This window comes from Mollisia scopiformis (assembly GCF_001500285.1).
Source record: "Mollisia scopiformis unplaced genomic scaffold LY89scaffold_9, whole genome shotgun sequence".
NCBI classification, from domain to species: domain Eukaryota; kingdom Fungi; phylum Ascomycota; class Leotiomycetes; order Helotiales; family Mollisiaceae; genus Mollisia; species Mollisia scopiformis.
The window spans coordinates 1,302,953-1,319,386 of NW_017263589.1; the positions used below are offsets into that span (position 1 = coordinate 1,302,953).

The 16,434-nt window shown below is 48.1% G+C and overlaps 7 protein-coding genes across 7 annotated transcripts; 5 read left to right on the forward strand and 2 right to left on the reverse strand.

Annotated features, from left to right (window-relative positions):
- Positions 1-552: 552 nt before the first annotated feature.
- LY89DRAFT_683776 (Extradiol aromatic ring-opening dioxygenase) lies at positions 553-1,649 on the forward strand. Its single transcript, XM_018214757.1, has 2 exons — positions 553-1,096; positions 1,150-1,649. The coding sequence occupies exons 1-2, from the start codon at positions 646-648 to the stop codon at positions 1,620-1,622; spliced, it is 924 nt and encodes a 307-aa protein (XP_018073303.1). The 5' UTR covers positions 553-645; the 3' UTR covers positions 1,623-1,649.
- Positions 1,650-1,691: 42 nt separating this feature from the next.
- LY89DRAFT_683777 (alpha/beta-hydrolase) lies at positions 1,692-2,820 on the reverse strand. The gene is made up of 2 exons (XM_018214758.1): positions 2,301-2,820; positions 1,692-2,201 (listed from the first exon to the last, which is right to left on the reverse strand). Exons 1-2 carry the CDS (start codon positions 2,712-2,714, stop codon positions 1,863-1,865), a joined length of 753 nt encoding a protein of 250 aa, XP_018073304.1. The 5' UTR covers positions 2,715-2,820; the 3' UTR covers positions 1,692-1,862.
- Positions 2,821-3,324: 504 nt separating this feature from the next.
- Positions 3,325-4,533, forward strand: LY89DRAFT_582443 (uncharacterized protein; the record flags this gene model as incomplete). The annotated part of the gene is made up of 2 exons (XM_018209170.1): positions 3,325-3,847; positions 3,899-4,533. 2 exons carry the CDS (start codon positions 3,325-3,327, stop codon positions 4,531-4,533), a joined length of 1,158 nt encoding a protein of 385 aa, XP_018073305.1.
- A 978-nt stretch (positions 4,534-5,511) lies between these two features.
- LY89DRAFT_667995 (uncharacterized protein) lies at positions 5,512-7,033 on the reverse strand (the record flags this gene model as incomplete). The annotated part of the gene is made up of 5 exons (XM_018213012.1): positions 5,512-5,969; positions 6,043-6,373; positions 6,535-6,651; positions 6,701-6,768; positions 6,823-7,033. 5 exons carry the CDS (start codon positions 7,031-7,033, stop codon positions 5,512-5,514), a joined length of 1,185 nt encoding a protein of 394 aa, XP_018073306.1.
- A 441-nt stretch (positions 7,034-7,474) lies between these two features.
- Positions 7,475-8,269, forward strand: LY89DRAFT_508562 (uncharacterized protein). Its single transcript, XM_018208053.1, has 2 exons — positions 7,475-7,714; positions 7,765-8,269. The coding sequence occupies exons 1-2, from the start codon at positions 7,622-7,624 to the stop codon at positions 8,206-8,208; spliced, it is 537 nt and encodes a 178-aa protein (XP_018073307.1). The 5' UTR covers positions 7,475-7,621; the 3' UTR covers positions 8,209-8,269.
- Positions 8,270-9,557: 1,288 nt separating this feature from the next.
- Positions 9,558-11,251, forward strand: LY89DRAFT_582288 (MFS multidrug transporter-like protein; the record flags this gene model as incomplete). The annotated part of the gene is made up of 4 exons (XM_018209156.1): positions 9,558-9,647; positions 9,711-9,857; positions 9,909-10,545; positions 10,605-11,251. 4 exons carry the CDS (start codon positions 9,558-9,560, stop codon positions 11,249-11,251), a joined length of 1,521 nt encoding a protein of 506 aa, XP_018073308.1.
- Positions 11,252-12,621: 1,370 nt separating this feature from the next.
- Positions 12,622-15,956, forward strand: LY89DRAFT_732486 (putative NRPS-like enzyme; the record flags this gene model as incomplete). Its single annotated transcript, XM_018219684.1, has 4 exons — positions 12,622-12,864; positions 12,971-13,740; positions 13,806-14,844; positions 14,895-15,956. The coding sequence occupies 4 exons, from the start codon at positions 12,622-12,624 to the stop codon at positions 15,954-15,956; spliced, it is 3,114 nt and encodes a 1,037-aa protein (XP_018073309.1).
- Between the last annotated feature and the right edge of the window lie 478 nt (positions 15,957-16,434).

Genomic DNA, 16,434 nt, shown 5'->3' on the forward strand with positions numbered 1-16,434 from the left:
AGTCGTAGGTCTTCAATCAACTGTTTGAAAGACTCTCGATAGCCAATATATCTGTCAGTCGATATATTGTCCATCCTAGTAGGAAGCAGTCGTAAACAATTTTATAGAAAATGATCCTCAGCAATCCAATGACTGATGGTCGATAAGGCTGCGCTGAAAAGGAAAGTCGGGCTTGGACTCAAATCGATCGCATCAAGACAATGAGGTTTCGAACACTTTGGAATTGGTCATTACAGCTAAAGCGGTCGTGTGCTAACGAAGCCATCAATGCGCCTCGTGCGGATCTTGTACGCCAATAATGATTAATGGCAGCAGAGTTACCACTTCCATCATCATACTGTACACCCGGCTCTCCCGGTTCACATTTTATGGAGAAGGTAAGATTAGATGAAATAACATGAAACTCTAATTATCTTTGTTGGCAAGATTTTCATTATTAGTAATGATTCTCAATTGACCACTGAAGCTTATTCAGCCGATGACACTTCGGCTCGGCGAAATGCTTGTTCCGAACTTTCTTCCCGACTTCGATTTCCCGAAGAAATTGTCCCACCACGACTTCAAATAGGAAGCTTGCCCATGTATCTCTTCTCCTCTGCTCTACCAGACTAACTGACCTCTCAACTAACAATTCCTATATCTCGCATGCAATTCAGCAACCGCACATCAGCGGCACTCCTTTCCGCAGCCAAATTGTTCCAGCTCCCAACCTTCTCTCTGAACCATACCTCCGCCTCTACCACTATGAGTCCTGCACCGGTCATCGCAGTCTGCCATGGCGGTGGACCTATGCCAGTTATGAACGATCCTGGACACGCTGCATTGATCAAGTCAATGGAAACCAAAGTGCCATCCCTGCTTGGTCTTGGTACCGATTCTGCCCCCCGCGCTATTGTCCTCATTACTGCACACTGGAGAGAGCGCCGACCAACTATTAGCAACGGGAAGAGCCATAAGCTATATTATGACTATGGTGGTTTCCCACCAGAGACGTACAAATTGAAGTACGACGCCCCTGGAAGCCCGGAAGTGGCGTCAGAAGTGTACGGACTTCTCGAAAAGGCCGGTTTGAATCCGAAGATGGACGGGGAGAGAGGCAAGCACCAGACCCTATATATTGAAATGCTTAATAGAGCTGACGATCGGCAGGTTGGGATCATGGCGTCTTTATACCTATGTTACTCATAAACCCCAAAGCAGACATTCCAATCGTCCAAGTCTCCATCATGTCCTCCGATTCCCCAGAACAACATTACGCCATGGGCCGTGCTCTGGCACCTCTTCGCGATTCAGGCATAGCTATTATCGGTTCTGGCATGCCGACCTTCCATAACCTGCGATTGATGTTTTCTGGTGCTGCAAATGATGCTGGGTTTCAGAGAAGGAATAAGGAATGGAGTGATCGCCTTACAGCAACTGTTACAAAGGAAGATGCTGTAGAGAGGGGCAAGCTGCTTGAGAGTTGGAGAGATTGGATGGGGGCTGAGGAGGCACATCCTCGAGGTGGGGAGGAGCACTTTCTACCATTGGTGGTTTCTGCTGGTGCTGGAGGGCAAGGCAAAGGCGAAGGTTATGGCGATGACTTGATGGGCACCAAACACTACACGTACTACTGGAAATGAAGATGATGCACAGCTTCCAAAAAGTACAAATTTGTTCTTGACATCCTCCACATGAAATCTTGCAAGAGACGTGCAGACGTTTTCCTCCGTATCACAACCACTAACGCCCTAGCACAGGTGCAACATTGGATATTCTTCGAGGCTCATATTTAGCACTATGCAAGTACAGTTTCTTCATGTTACTTTGTTAGCAGCAAGATTCCGATAGCAAGATTACATATTAGTGATTTCGAGTCTCAATCACAACTTCTCCCCAGCTGCTCTCCTCAAGAAATCAGCGGTCTCATCAACCTTACTCAAGAACGGACTATGTCCACTTTTGATTCTCTCAGCCTCCATCTCCGCCCCTTCTTCTTGACATTTCTTCACCATAGCCTCTTGCACAAATGACGGGATCGCATTGTCATTCTCGCAAATTAAGTAACTGCAAGGTACCTTCTTCCATGCTACCGTTTTCGTGCCTTGGAATTTGGTTGCGTAGGAGTGTGGCAGGAGCTGGGATGCCCAGTATGCTTGCTGGTCTGGTGGAAGGTCGTTGTAGAAGAGGTTTTCTGGACCGGTGACTTTGACCCATGGTTTCTGTTGAGAGTCAGTAATAATTCCCGAGCTTCCCTGAAACTCGAAAATATGAAGCATTGAAACAGCTATGGCGAACGAAAGAAAATATTCAAGTCTCACCTGCACATTATAAAACTCCGGCTCTTTCCCCCCAAATGCATCAATCAAGCTCACGTTCTCCACGGGACAAAAAGCACACAGATACGCAATCCTCACAACTCCATTCTTCTTGCCCTCCTTCTCCCGTTCCACTTTTCCTAATCCATCTAGTCCTCCACCTGCAATCAAGCCCGACCAACTGTGAGCTACGACCATCACATCTTCGCCATCATTAATGCATCTAGACGCTGCTTGATGAAGGGCGTCAAGATCCTTCTGGAGAGGGGGAACGGCTTCACTTTGATCGGTGGCTTGTAGAGGGAGCGGGATGCATTTATAGCCGTGCCTTGTGAGCTTATTGATGAGAGGTGCGAAGACTGTTGGTGGGTGCCATGCGCCGGGGAGGAGGATAATTGTTGGTTTAGAGGTAGTCATGCTTGAAAGAAGAAAATTGCTGGATAATAAAATAAAGTTTCCCTATTATCTTGCATGAAAAGTATCAAAGAAATTCTATAAAGTTCTCAAGAGGTCAGAGTGATCAACATGTCAAAATGCAGATTGACGTAAGTAAGCGAGCTCTATTAGGTTTACTGCTTACCTATGTTACACATGATCTAGAGATCTGCGAGGCTAACAACAGAACTATTCTATCAGCAAGCAAAACCCTGCATTATTTTTTCAAGGTCCAAACTTCAGACGACTGCAACCTTTGTCGATGTGAAAATTGCGGCGGGGTATGGCGGGGTAAAGTTTCAGGGGCTCGCGTAAGATCCATTAGCGAAACGGCGCCAGTGACAAAGGCCTAGATTTCAGTCGTCCGCCGTCCTTATCAGCACAGCAGATGCATTGCATGAATCTTTCAAGCTCCTGTATCATTTAACATAGAAACAAGGAGCATTCACACTAAGATCCGTCTATGCAGTCCGCCACGATCAATATGGAACAGTCAGCACGAACGATAAGCAAATCTAGCTTCGAAACGCTTCCGGCGGAGATATGGCAAACAATCATGATTGATCTTCGTGGTGTGGAATCATTGAGGTCTATGGCTTTGGCTTGCTCGTTCTTCTATCACATATTTAAAGACGCCGAGGATTTCATCACGCAACACGTTCTAGTGTCGGAGATTGACCTCGGTGTTCTTCCCGAAGCTATCGCAGTACTAGGGTCGTCACATCTAGGTTCCTCAACTCGAGAAGCCATCTTGAAATTGATATCTACAAATCTCGAACCACGCAGACTTCCTCAACGAGCCTGGAAACTCTCAGATGCTCTAAGACTCAGCAAGATTCATACACATGTTCGTTCTTTCACCGAGACTTACGCCATTGAAATCCCCAGATGTTGCCTGGATGAAGGTGGAGACTACCCCGCAACATCTTCTGAGGTAGCTCGGATCCAACGAGCCTTCTATAGATTCGAACTGTACTGCAATCTCTTCCGTGACTATGAGAATCCGCCGTTATCTTTAGCGGAGCAAAAGGAGTTCTTCTTCAACAAATTTGCGCCATGGGAAAATGAGCAGTTGACGTGCATCCACAATTATCTATTCGAGTTAGTATCCGAAGGTATTCATACCACAACTTCTGGGGTCTTTACAACTAACTCTACATTTGTAGTTTACAATGAGATGGTCGAACACGACGTCACATTTGGATATTACCGTATCCCTCGTGCTGATATCTCAGAGCCTGGGGAGATTGAAACCATCCTCGCCCGTGGCCTCGCGAGTCTCCATTCCATCATTCTAGCGAAGACATATAACGAAAAAGTCCAAGTCCTTTATCCAGACCTCATAGAGTCTACCGACAAATTTCTCCACCAAGCATTGACTGCAGCTAATGACACAAACGATAATATCTGGCTCGAGGATTACACAGAGGGAGACAAGATCCAGAAGATAAGATCTCCTTTCTTCCAAGACCCAGACACGGGGCCATCTGATGTTTGGTTCTGGGCGAATCAAGAAGAGACAAGAGCTCACTTCATCAACTGTGAAATGCGAAAATCTCTCCGGGAATGGGGCTACGTGTTATGGGATCGTGCGAGACTTGACGCATTGAATGTACTCTCGACTCCCTGGGAAGAAGCTACCGATCTGGTGACGATTGATGAGTATGGTTGGCGATATAGCAGACAGCAGAAGTCGCTGGAAAGGAGACATGAGATATACGTCAAGGGTGGAAGAGGTTGGTGGAGCGCGGAGGATGAGAGTAAAATTGTTTGGCCGGCTGGTAGAGAGGTCGAGCCTTGAAGAGGTAAAGAGTCTATAGAGGCAGGTGATTTCTTCTTTGACTCAAGTGCGACTTAAAAGTTGGACGTTTCTGGAGAAACACGGAAAGCAAACCATGGTACGAGCCAAGTGAGTAAGAGTTGTCTTCTACCCATGGGTCCGTTATTCTCTAAGAGTCGAAAACTCGAAACTTGCTCGAAGAGGGTTCAATAGGGGCCAAACACTTGATAAAACAACTCTACGCTTGAGTCGAGATAGGAAGTTCGCTAGTGAATATAGAGCGGCAAAAGTGTCGGCAATAGGTACCTGGCGAAGGATTTTGTCCTTGTCATCAAACTTTGAAGTTCGCCAAACCATTTCCACCAGATTTTGCATATCATTCTGGCTAAATTGAATCTCGATACAAGGCCAAGCTATATACCAGTACCCAACCGAAATCACCACGCGGAAGCTCCTCCGTGACTGTCTACCTCCACGCGGTTGGTGGGATAAAGTTCTGCCTTGCTTTTTCCAGACGTGCAACATCTACTTTGATCTGCAGGCGTTCATTCACATCAGTTGTTCCAAAAAACCAAGGCCAGGAACAAAGAGCAATCTTGATCGACATGTCGAAGTTTTGACTGGTTTCAAGGTCGATGTGCCTTCGGCAGGGTTCACATTTATCAGGTTGACGGAAGAGAGCGTGCTGTTGGGTGGTTTCGGTACCGAGTGGCACAGCGTTCAGTGCCTAGACAAGTGGCTGTGAATATTGCTCGAGACAAGAGACTGCGACTGGGAGATGCTTTTATTTTTTGTTTGCTGAGCCACCAGAGAAACGAGTAAGTTGTACTGAGGATTAGATGGTATCAATTCTCATTGAGTTAAAGGCTTCCTGTCTTCATTTAACATACATACATACATGGAGTATCATCATAAATACAAGGCCTTTTCCACATAACACCAGACCAGAGAATGCTATCTATACACAAGTTCCACCCGACCAATTCCCTCTTCGTTCTCTCATCGCGCTCTTTGTTGAACCTTCAGCGTCTCCTTCGCAATCTCCGCCCTCACTTCTTCGATACGTAGGTCCACATCTGTCCGGACGTTGATGCCACCTCCCAAGAACCCGCCATCCTTACTCGAATGTCCTCCACTCGCAACTTCCGCATTAGAAGATCCTTTGTTCTTCACATTCAACTCAATCTCACTTCCGCTCTCTCCAACACTTTCCACATCTACATCCAATGTCCCTTTGTCCATTCTGTGAAAGCCCTCACCATTGTGTGATCGATCTGTGACGCGGGATAGAGGGTAGCTTTTGGAGCCTTGACCACCATACGGTGTCGCGGAAGAAGCATTGCGAGAGTTGCCAGAGAAGAAGCGACCGAAGAGGGGGCGGAGGAGGGGTAGATTGCCAGAAGTGATACCAATACCGAGTTCGATATATGTCCAGATACCAGGGGAGACTTGCGTGACTGCGAATTGGGTTGTTAGTCTTAAGATCTCAGAGAGCATCACTCAATTCTATTGAAAAGAAAGACAACTCACAAGTAATATCCTTGATGTTGATCTTTGCCAGCGCAACGAATCGCAGGATACTTGTCAAGCACACGAATCCTCCCAACAAGAACATACCACTAAGCGCCGCCTTTCTCCTAGCATTGATCTGAAGTTTCCAGATCATGGGGATTGGAAGCGATAAGATGATGAGATCGCCCACGAAAGAGAGAACTCCATTAGTCATTCCAATGTTAATGAGCGCGTTTGGTAAGCACTTTCCTCCTGGGATGGTTTTATCCCAGAAGAAGGCGACAGGTAGACATTGGAGCAGATTGGAGAAGAAGGCAGCGACGGCCCATCCAAGTGTGAAGAGCCAGACCTGAGATCAAAGTTAGCATTTAACTTTTCTGGTTGAGGGATATGAACTGTGTTCGTGACTAAAGTGAGATTTGATGATGCTTGAGTTGCGATTGTTACAGGCTTTCGCAAGCTCAGCGCTCCGAGTTCTGGCAATGATCACTTGAAAGAAAAAGCACTTACGCCAAATGCAACACGTTTGAAAGTTCGAGTTGGAAATAATCGGGAATACAAAAGCAGTATGGATGTCTTGACGCAGAGCAGGCACGGCGGGTTGCCTCTCTGAAGCACGAATAGAGACTATCTCACATCAGCTTTAATTCTTCAGCCAATACATCGATTACCCTACAATATTAAACTTTCTCAAGTCCGCTTTCGAGACGTCAGCTACATGCTTTCCAAAGCCAACTGTTAGACCTGTAATGATGTCAGATGTAAGACGAATTGAGTTCTGACAACGGAAACACTCACCATAAAGCAAACATGCTGCCGGAATATAAGAGAATGGTAGGGCCAGCCCCATCACCCAATCTTCCGCCTGGAATCTTCCGCCCGACTTTTTCCTCGCAACCAATCTGGCGATATAGGACCCATTGGAGACGAGAAACACCACGATCGTTGAAGCAATTATGACTCTTTGATTATACGCAACCGCTTCCGGATCTTCAAGCGAGGCAGTCATACCTAGGGACGTGCTGACAGGAACGAAAGACTGAAGTTGGCTCGAGGGTAAGAGCTGTAAGACATAGGATCAGAGATGCTGTCGAAGAGAAGTAACGATCAGCGAGATGTAAGTACCTTTGTACCGAATACCAGATCCTGCGCCCCTTGGAAGACCCTGATCGCAGGTTACAATACTGAACTCGGTAACTGCTCACGAACATCTACGAGGTTGCTGTGCTGGGGATTGCGCGACTGGCTGCTGGGGTGGTCGAAGACCGGTGAAACTCAGTGGACATCCCTTCCTACTGCATGATGGGTGGAAGACTAGGAGACTTCATCAAAAATCATCCCACGAAGGCCCACTTTCGGAGAGAAAGGGAACTTGACAGAACACAAATACAAGGGGTTTGTTAGCTTCACTTGAAAACGGATTCGCAACTATGCCTTTGAGCCAATGTCAATGGAGGGCGTCCAAAATGCCGGCGCCACACTTTCATTCGGTTCAGAAAATCCCTTCGTGGAAGGTGCCATGGGAGTCTAATCTTCTACCAAGGAGCCCGGACCGAATGATGTGTCTCATTGTTCTCTCCCAGACACTGGACTGAGGATGGTCCCTGCTGGTTCGAACTGGAAGAACAGACCTTGCATTGCAACGGAACGAATGGATCACCTTGGCGTGGGATGTTCAAATCTTTGGGCCGTGAGTGACCAATCTTCTCTTCAAGTTTTCCTAACCGAATATGTGACAAGGAATACGTTCCAAAAGATCTGTCAATCGAGGATCCTTTCGTTACGACTTTTCGGACCAAGACCATAAAGAGGGCGACGAGGCCGGGGATTGTACTTTTGAAGTACTATAGCTCCCGGAACAAAAGGAATTTCAACCTTGCAGAGGCTTCGACAAGGTATGAGGACGCCTCCCGCCCGTTGATTCGTTGGTGGCTGGCATACGTTCCTGCGAGTCCCGAAGCACGCGTGTCTCCGATGGTCTATACGAAGAAAATCCTGCAACGTTGTTGCGTTCGGTTGGCACTAGACTTAGAATCATCACGACGGAGTCTTCTCCTCGTTCTTAATTCCTGTTTAGTAGGGTACAACAGAGACAGTTTGTCGAACTTTCGTCAACCCCGGACCCAGTGTCTGGAATATATTGGGGATGTATGTCAAGTGTGTCGATCTGTATCAATCGTCTAGTGTTTCCGTCCCCATACTTCACTATCTTAAAGCTTGACATGGCGGCCGTAGTGCAAGCGTTGCTATGCCGCACCATCTGATTTTGTTTAGAGAATGCTTCAAAGGCTTCCAGAGAGATATGGGCCGTGCTCGCTTACAGTTCAGTAAAATACAGGCCATGGGTCAGGAAATGGCCAAGGCGTTGATTGGGGAAACAAGCCCTGAGCAATCTCGTAGTGGGTGTAGTGGGGTAGATGTGAATCCTTCGGCAGGCTTGGCCCGCTATCATGCCCCTTATTTCTGGCGCCTTTAGCGTTTCGTGTGCAAATCTTGCAAATCTTTCCTGAGGAAGCAAGCACTTGCTGTCAAAAGAAACTCTTCCAAGCTTCCAAGAACAGACTCCCGCAAACTAAACCGCGGTACCAAGCTGGACAAGAGATGGCATGGGGGATGTGGGATGTGGGATGTGATGGAGACGAAAGTTTCGCCTGCCACAGCCACCCGCCGTCGCTCCCGACGAAGAACAAAGCAAGTAACCTTAACTGAACCGTCGGGTTACGCCACACTCCAAGGTCTCCATTGTCAGGATTGGACCCTTGAAATTGTTTATGCCAGAGAGTAGCATGTTGTGGTTGGAACTGAGTGCTGACGACGCAAATATTCAACCAAATTCTCAGGTAACACAAATTGAGATCTTGGGTTCATCGATAATCGATGTCGGAGACGAACCTCTTTGGATACTGAGAAGATTCTCATTGGTGGTAGCGAGAAGGATTGATTAAAGTGCCGGCGATGCATGCAGCTGTCGGTTACACTTAGCAAAACACACATCACTCCTGGCGTTGGTATCTCCTTCCCCTGCTCGAGGAAGCACACTCCCGGAAACTCCAAGTGATTGTCCAGTCGCATAGCTCGATGTCTTTTCATCAGAGATCCACACCGATACACACACATTGCGCTATCGAATCAATCCATGTTCTCTCTCGATCAATATCGTGGTTACAAGGGACGATGAAATGGCAACATGCGACATCGCAGGGGAGGACAGAAACGAACCATGTCGCCTGTGTGCAAATTCTAGAACGTTTGCACATTGACGCCGCAGGATAAGAGTGCTTGTCGTCCGCGGATGTACGTCCTTCTGGAAGAAGAAGGTGTCCGATCGTTTCCTAACTGTCCTCGAACCACATTCTTTTGAGATCATCCGCGACCGAGTTCCTGGGTCAATCGTTGCATCTATATTCGACGTTGCTCTGTACTTCTCCACGTGGAGCCCCTCTACTCAGATATTTTCTGCCCCCAAAGATCTCAAGATGGATGAAGAAGTGAAGACCACTCCTCCAGTTGTGGAGACCATGGATGCTTCCTCAATGCCTGGCACTCCTGATGCGAAGCATGAACATGTTCAAAATGGAGTCACCCTCATTCCTCGACCGAGTGACGACCCTCGCGATCCTCTTGTGAGTTCACCATAATTCAGCTCCTATACGGGGAAATAGGATCAATTCTAATTCAAGTCAAAGAACTGGCCGATGAGCAAGAAGCTCGGCATCGTCGCTGTACTCTGCTTCGCCGTCTTCGCAGGTTTCGTCGCTCCCCTTGCTGGTCAGCTCAATGTCAAATCACAATCAACTCTCTACAAGCAATCAACCGTTCACATCGCATGGCAAGTATGTTGAACCTCGATGCCTGGCAACCAAACATAACTCACACGTTTACAGAACTCCGCTGCCTCAGCTGGGCTGGCTACCGGAGGTTTCTTCTTCGCACCGGTTTCATTCAAGCTTGGTCGAAGCTCTACCATCTTTTGGACATTGGTTGCATGTCTGCTCACACAAGTGTGGGCCGCTGAGATGACCCACAAGAACCAATTCAACAGTTTTATCGTCTCTCGATTCTTCTCCGGCTTCTTCGGAGGTGTCACTGGAGTTCTCGGTCCACGAATCTTGGTCGATTTGTTTTTCTTGCACCAAAGAGGTCGTGCCTTCACTGCTTTCCATTGGTGCTTGAACTTTGGAAGTGTAGCTGGTCCAACTCTGTCTGCCTTCATCTCCTCGAATGGATCATGGACTCTGGAATTCTGGTGGACTGTTGGTCTGCTTGGCTTCACAGTTATCCTATGCTTCTTGTTCATGCACGAGACATCTTGGGTTCGTGAGCCTGAAGCCGTCAACGCTCCAGCGCCAGAAGGCTTCGTTGCCAACAGAATCGCTACCTTCTTTCCTGGAAACAAAGTCACACCAAAGTCAACATGGAGGCAGACAGGCCGTACTGCAGCCATTCCATTCCTCGTTGCTGTGTCACCTGTCACTTTGATCCTGAGTGTCTTCACTCTCATCAGTTTTGGTTTCTACATCGGTAAGATTTGCACTACCTCTTACTTTTCTCATCAACACATACTGACCTATTATTTGTAGCAATGAACGCAGTAACACCTGTCTTCCTCCAGAAGCCCGAAAAGATCGGCGGATACGGCTTCACCACCATCCAAAACGCATACTTCTCCTTTGTCCACTGGATCGGTATCCTCATCGCCCTCGCCTACGGCCACTTCGTTTCAGATCGTCTCCCACTTTACATCGCAGCCCGCAATGGCGGAATCTGGAAGCCAGAATATCGTCTCCATGCCCTCTGGATCCCCGCCCTCATCTTCAACCCCATCGGTCTAGGCATCTTCGGCGCAGCGCTAGAACATCATATGCATTGGATTGTCATTGCCGTTAGTCAAGTTTTTGTCACTTTTGGAAGTTTAGCTATGATTCCTATCACGGTCAACTATATCTGTGAGAGTTTCGTCAAGCATCCAGCGGAAGCAAGCATCACGGGCAACTGTCTGAGATTACTATTCGGCTTGAGTGTAGCGTTCTACATCAACGAGTGGATTGCGGATGTGAATGTAGGCTGGACATATGGCATGATGGCCTTCTTCGATGTCTTCAGCTTTGGATTTATTGTTCTGTTGATGTGGAAGGGACATCAGATCAGAGAGTGGACTGTCGCTGGATTGAACGACACAGAGGAGGGAGAGAAAGTTGTTGAGACTGCTAAGTCTATTGATAGCTAGTGTAGCGACTTGTACTTGGGCCAAAGAAACTTGTAGGGCGCGTTTTGTTTCGGCGGCGTTCTAGCTTAGCAATGTAGATCGTCTTGATAGCATCATTTTGTATATTTGTTTTGTAATTTATCCCATGCGCGCCAACTCCTGCCTAAAGCTAGTTTCTCCCCTCTTGAAGTGCCGGCACTCTACATTCTAAGTTCTGACAACCTTCAAGATCCGGTCTTCACTAAAGCCACTCTAGAAATAAGCTAAGATAGACGTATATCAAAATCTCACAACTATAGGACACCGCGGGGTGAGACTCGAGAGTTTCAAACTACGAATCTGAACCAGACCATCGGATCGTCTGAAATCTAGATTCCAGAAGTCTTGGCTCTCAAGCATTCCCAATTCTAGAAGGTCGGCGCCGTGATTACTTTTGGTTTATCAGAGTGTTGATCTTTTGTCCAAGATATTATGCAGGTGTCGACATGGATGAAGACCCAGCTTTTGCGTGAGCATCTCGTCGATCGAGCACATCTCCCTCCGAGCTAGTTAGACGACTTCGTCTCCAATATTCGTACTCGTTCTCTCGACACTTGCCTCAGGATTCTAGAGTCGAGATGTCCGTAAGCAAACCCGACAAATGCTTCAAAAAATCATCCTATGCAAATCCATCTAGACCTTCCAATCACCCCATTCCCAACCTCGGGTACCTGCTTCCCCCCTCCTGCATCAATCGAAAAAAATCGTCTCAAGACATCGTCGAAGGATCCAACCTCATCCCAAGACAGAAACCACGCAATCTCACCCTTCCTCATCCAGCGTGCCATTCAAATCCCAATGATACAGACTCGGCACCCCGGGTAACACACGATTCTCGACGACCCTGTCATCCCAACGGCGGCCGTCCCACCTTCCCAATCCCACCTCCATGTCTCGAATCCCTTGAACCCCAAGGGTCCCTCGCTTAGAGCGTCAAACAGGGATTCAGATCCTTTCGCCGGCCCGCCCCACTGTCATGAACCCTGACTGCACGTCCGGGACAAACGGCTGGCGGAAGCAAGCTTCCTTTCTGCAGCAGCTAGGAGATAGGTCCGTTTTGGGTCGAGTTTGCGATAGTGGGGTTGCGTTTGTCGATAGCTTCTTTTTTTTTACGCGGGGAGGAGAGAGGGAAGGACGGGAGAAGCTTGATGAGGTGGCGTTAGAAGCTTGCAGTAATCTCGATGGTGAAGCTTCTTTCTTCTTTTGTTGAATTTATCAGTTCTTGACGATTGTGAGGTGGTACTGGGGTTCCGGGTAAGCGAGGGTTGGATTATTATACGAGAATCAAAGCTGCTGCGAAGGACGAAGACACAGAATTCGCAAAAGGAAAAAAAAAGGAGAATCGTCAGACGATGGGCGATATCAGTGAACCCCAGGATACGCCAGTATTGCGAGCTAAACTCGAGGAAAAGAAGCTGTATTCGTTCGACGATGTAATTCGAGAGCGAGCAGAAGACTTGGAACAAGTTCCTCTCATTGCGTATCCTAAGACGACAGATGGAGTCGACGATTATGAGTTCTTCACTGGAAAGGAGCTCAATAGATTGGTTGACGGAGCTGCGAAGGCCTTGATTGGGATGGGTGTTCAACCTGTGGTTTGTCTTGTGTTCTTGCTACTCTTTTCCAATTCCTTGCGCCTTGAATTTCTGTTTGACATAAGTATCTCGAGTTCTAAAACTGTGCTAAACGTTAATAATACAGTACCAAGATACCGTAGCAGCAATCTACGGTCCCTCAACCCTCTCCTACATCCTCACCATCTTCGCCCTCGGCCGCCTAGGCTACACAACATTCATCCTCTCACCTCGCCTTCCCGTCTCAGCATGCGTATCTCTCCTCTCCAACGCAAAAGCCACCCTCCTCTTCCACGCGCCACAATACCTCTCCCTCGCCACCAAAACCTCCCGCGAATTCCCACTGACACTCTTCCCCATCCTCACACGCTCACAATATGATACCCCATCCTCGATCCAGACCCCAGAATTCAGACGAGACAATATCGACGGCGAAGCAGAGAAAAAGAAGATTCTGATCTTGATGCACTCCTCTGGTAGCACCGGGACGCCAAAACCAATCGACTACCGCAATGCCCGTCTCTTCGCCACTTTTCGGACTGCGCAGAAATTGACTGCTTTTCAATCCGTGCCACTGTTTCATGCTCATGGCTTCATATCTTTCATCCAAGCTATTTTTGTGAGGAAGTGTATATTCATGTTCAATGGTTTGATGCCACAGACTAATGAGACCGTGACGAAAGCTATTAAAGGCGCGGTGTTGGATGGTCAGGCTGCTGAGGTCATTTGGACGGTTCCGTATGTGTTAAAATTGTTGTGTGAAGGCGGAAAAGATGGGGAGGGAGTCAAAGTCTTGAAGAGATGTAAGCTTGTTAGTTGTAGTGGAAGTAGGACACCTGATGAATTGGGAGACTTACTCGTTAGCGAAGGAATCAAATTCGGGACCGTTTTCGGCGCGTAAGTCTCTCCCTTTCTTCAGCTCGCTTGTGTGACTTTGACTCTAACTCTAACAATGCGAACAGCACGGAAGTAGCAATGATCCTAACATCCCTCAACCGACCACCAGGAGACAACGCATGGAACTACCTCCGTCCACCCCCTCACATCGCACCCTTCATCCTCATGCGCCCTCTCCCCTCCCAACCCCCATCTCTGCCTGCCCACGAAGTAGTCCACGAATGCGTCGTCCTCGACGGCCACGTCGGCAAAATGAAAAGCAATTCCAACGACCCCCCAAACTCATACCACACATCCGACCTCTTCATCCCTCACCCCACTATCTCAAACGCATGGAAACCCATCGGCCGCCTCGACGACCGTATCACCTTGCTGAACGGCGAGAAAGTGCTCCCGCTCGCGATCGAAGGGCGTATCACCCAGCATCCTTTCGTCAGAGAAGCGGTCGTGTTCGGTGTTGATCGTTCTGTGCCTGGTCTTCTGCTTTTTCGAGGCGCAAATGCAAGGGGTTTGAGCGATGAGGAGTTTCTTGATCGGGTGTGGCTTGTGATTGAAGATGCGAACTCGAAGGCTGAGGGATTTTCGCAGATTTCGAGGGAGATGATCGTTGTGCTAGGTGAGGAAGTCGAATGTCCTGTTACTGACAAGTCTTCGATTAAGCGAGCGGCTGTGTATCGAGATTTTGCGTCCGTGATTGAAGAGGTGTATGTTCGACTTGAATGTTCGCAAGAGGGTAGTTTGGTCCTTGGAGTTGAAGAGATGGAGGACTGGATTATGAAGATATTTGAGGATATGGGAATTGTGCTTGAAAGTAAGGAGATGGACTTCTTTTCTGGTGGAGTGGATAGTTTGAAAGCTATTCAGATGAGGTCGGTGATTATCAAGAGCCTGGATCTAGGTGGCAATGCAGCGAAGTGTCCGAGTATGGTGGTTTATGATTCGAAGAATGTCTCCGGGCTGGCCAAGGCTTTGATCAGCTTGCGGACAGGGAGCGAGGTTGAGGAGAAAGATGCAATTAAAGAGATGGAAGAGTTGATTCAGAGATTCTCTGTCTTTGAGAAGAGGGGTGTCACTTTTGAAAAGGAAGGTGGCAGCTGTGTTGTTGTAAGTATCTCCATGCACTTCAAAGACAAGAATATACTAACTCCACCAAGCTTCTAACAGGAGCAACAGGCTCTCTCGGCTCCCACATCCTCAACCAACTCATCTCCAATCCCGCCGTCTCCAAAATAATATGCCCCATCCGCACCACCTCCTCTGAAACATATCTCTCTCGCCTCTCAACTTCCCTCTCAGCCCGAGGCTTCCCCCACCTCTCCACATCCCCGAAAATCCTCCCTGTCCCCAACGACATCACGAACCTCCCATCCTCCCTCACTCTCCAAATAACACACATAATCCACTGCGCCTGGCCCGTAAACTTCGCCCTCCCCCTCTCAATCTTCGCCCCACACCTCTCCACCCTGCATTCCCTAATCAACCTCTCCCTCACCACCTCCTCAAAGCTGCTCTTCTGCTCCAGCGTCGGCGTCGCAATATCCACGCCCAGTGGCTCCATCCCCGAACACCCCATCCCCTCCCTCCACCACGCTTCAGCCACCGGCTACGCGCGCTCTAAACTCATCGGCGAGCGCATCCTCGAGGTCGCTGCTAGGGAATACGGCGCTGACGCGCATATCCTGCGCATTGGACAGATTGTGCCGTCGATGAGGGAGGGGGAGGGGAGTATGTTGTGGAATGAGAGTGAGATGATCCCGTTGATGGTCAGGAGTGCGTTGGTCACGGGTGTTTTGCCGGATTTAGCGGGGGAGAGGTGTTCGTGGGTGGATTTGGGGACGTTGGGGAGGGCTGTTGTGGAGATTGCTGGGTTGGATGGGGAGGGAGAGGAGAGGTTGGTGTATAATTTAGTTTCTCCGAGGTCGTTAGGGTGGAAGGAGGACTTTTTGAAAGGGCTGAAGGAAGCGGGACTGGGTTTTGAGGTTGTGGGGAGGGAGGAGTGGTTGAAGAGGTTGAAGGAGAGTGAAGCGGATGTGGAGAGGAATCCGAGTAGGAAGTTGCTTGGTTTTTGGGAGGTGCAGGGGAGCGGTGAGAAGAGGGATGTAGTGTTTGAGACGAGAGAGACGGAGAAGAGGAGTAAGGCTTTGAGGGAGATGGGTCAGTTGATAGAGGGAGATTATGTGGCGAATCTTTTGAAAGCTTGGCGGGAAGTATGGTGAGAAATAGGATGAAAGGAAAAATCAAAGGCGCTTGTCCTACTGAGATCGAGGATTAAGAACGAGTTTCGAGTAGGACTTTAATAATCCTGACATTCTTCAACAACCTCTATGGTAGGAACTTAGGACATAAAAGTCACACTTATGATAGTATGATAGCGTGAAGGGCAAAGCACATTATATTATCACAAAACTAAGGCTGAGACAAATTCCTATTTTTTCTTAGCATACTAACTACACAATCTGCCACCTTCAGCTCCAGCAATAACTCTTTGACTTTACCTACTCTCTAAATGCACTAGCTCTCTAAACCAAATTTTAATAGCATAGCAAAACTAATAGAAGAAGAAAAAGAGAAATAAGAAAGGACAAAATCTTATTCTCGAAGGCTATGAAGCGACTCTAGCCTACTAAAGAAACGCTCGAGTGCTTGAGTTTCAAGAAAAAAAGATATCCATGGCTTTCCTCGAGCATTTCCGCC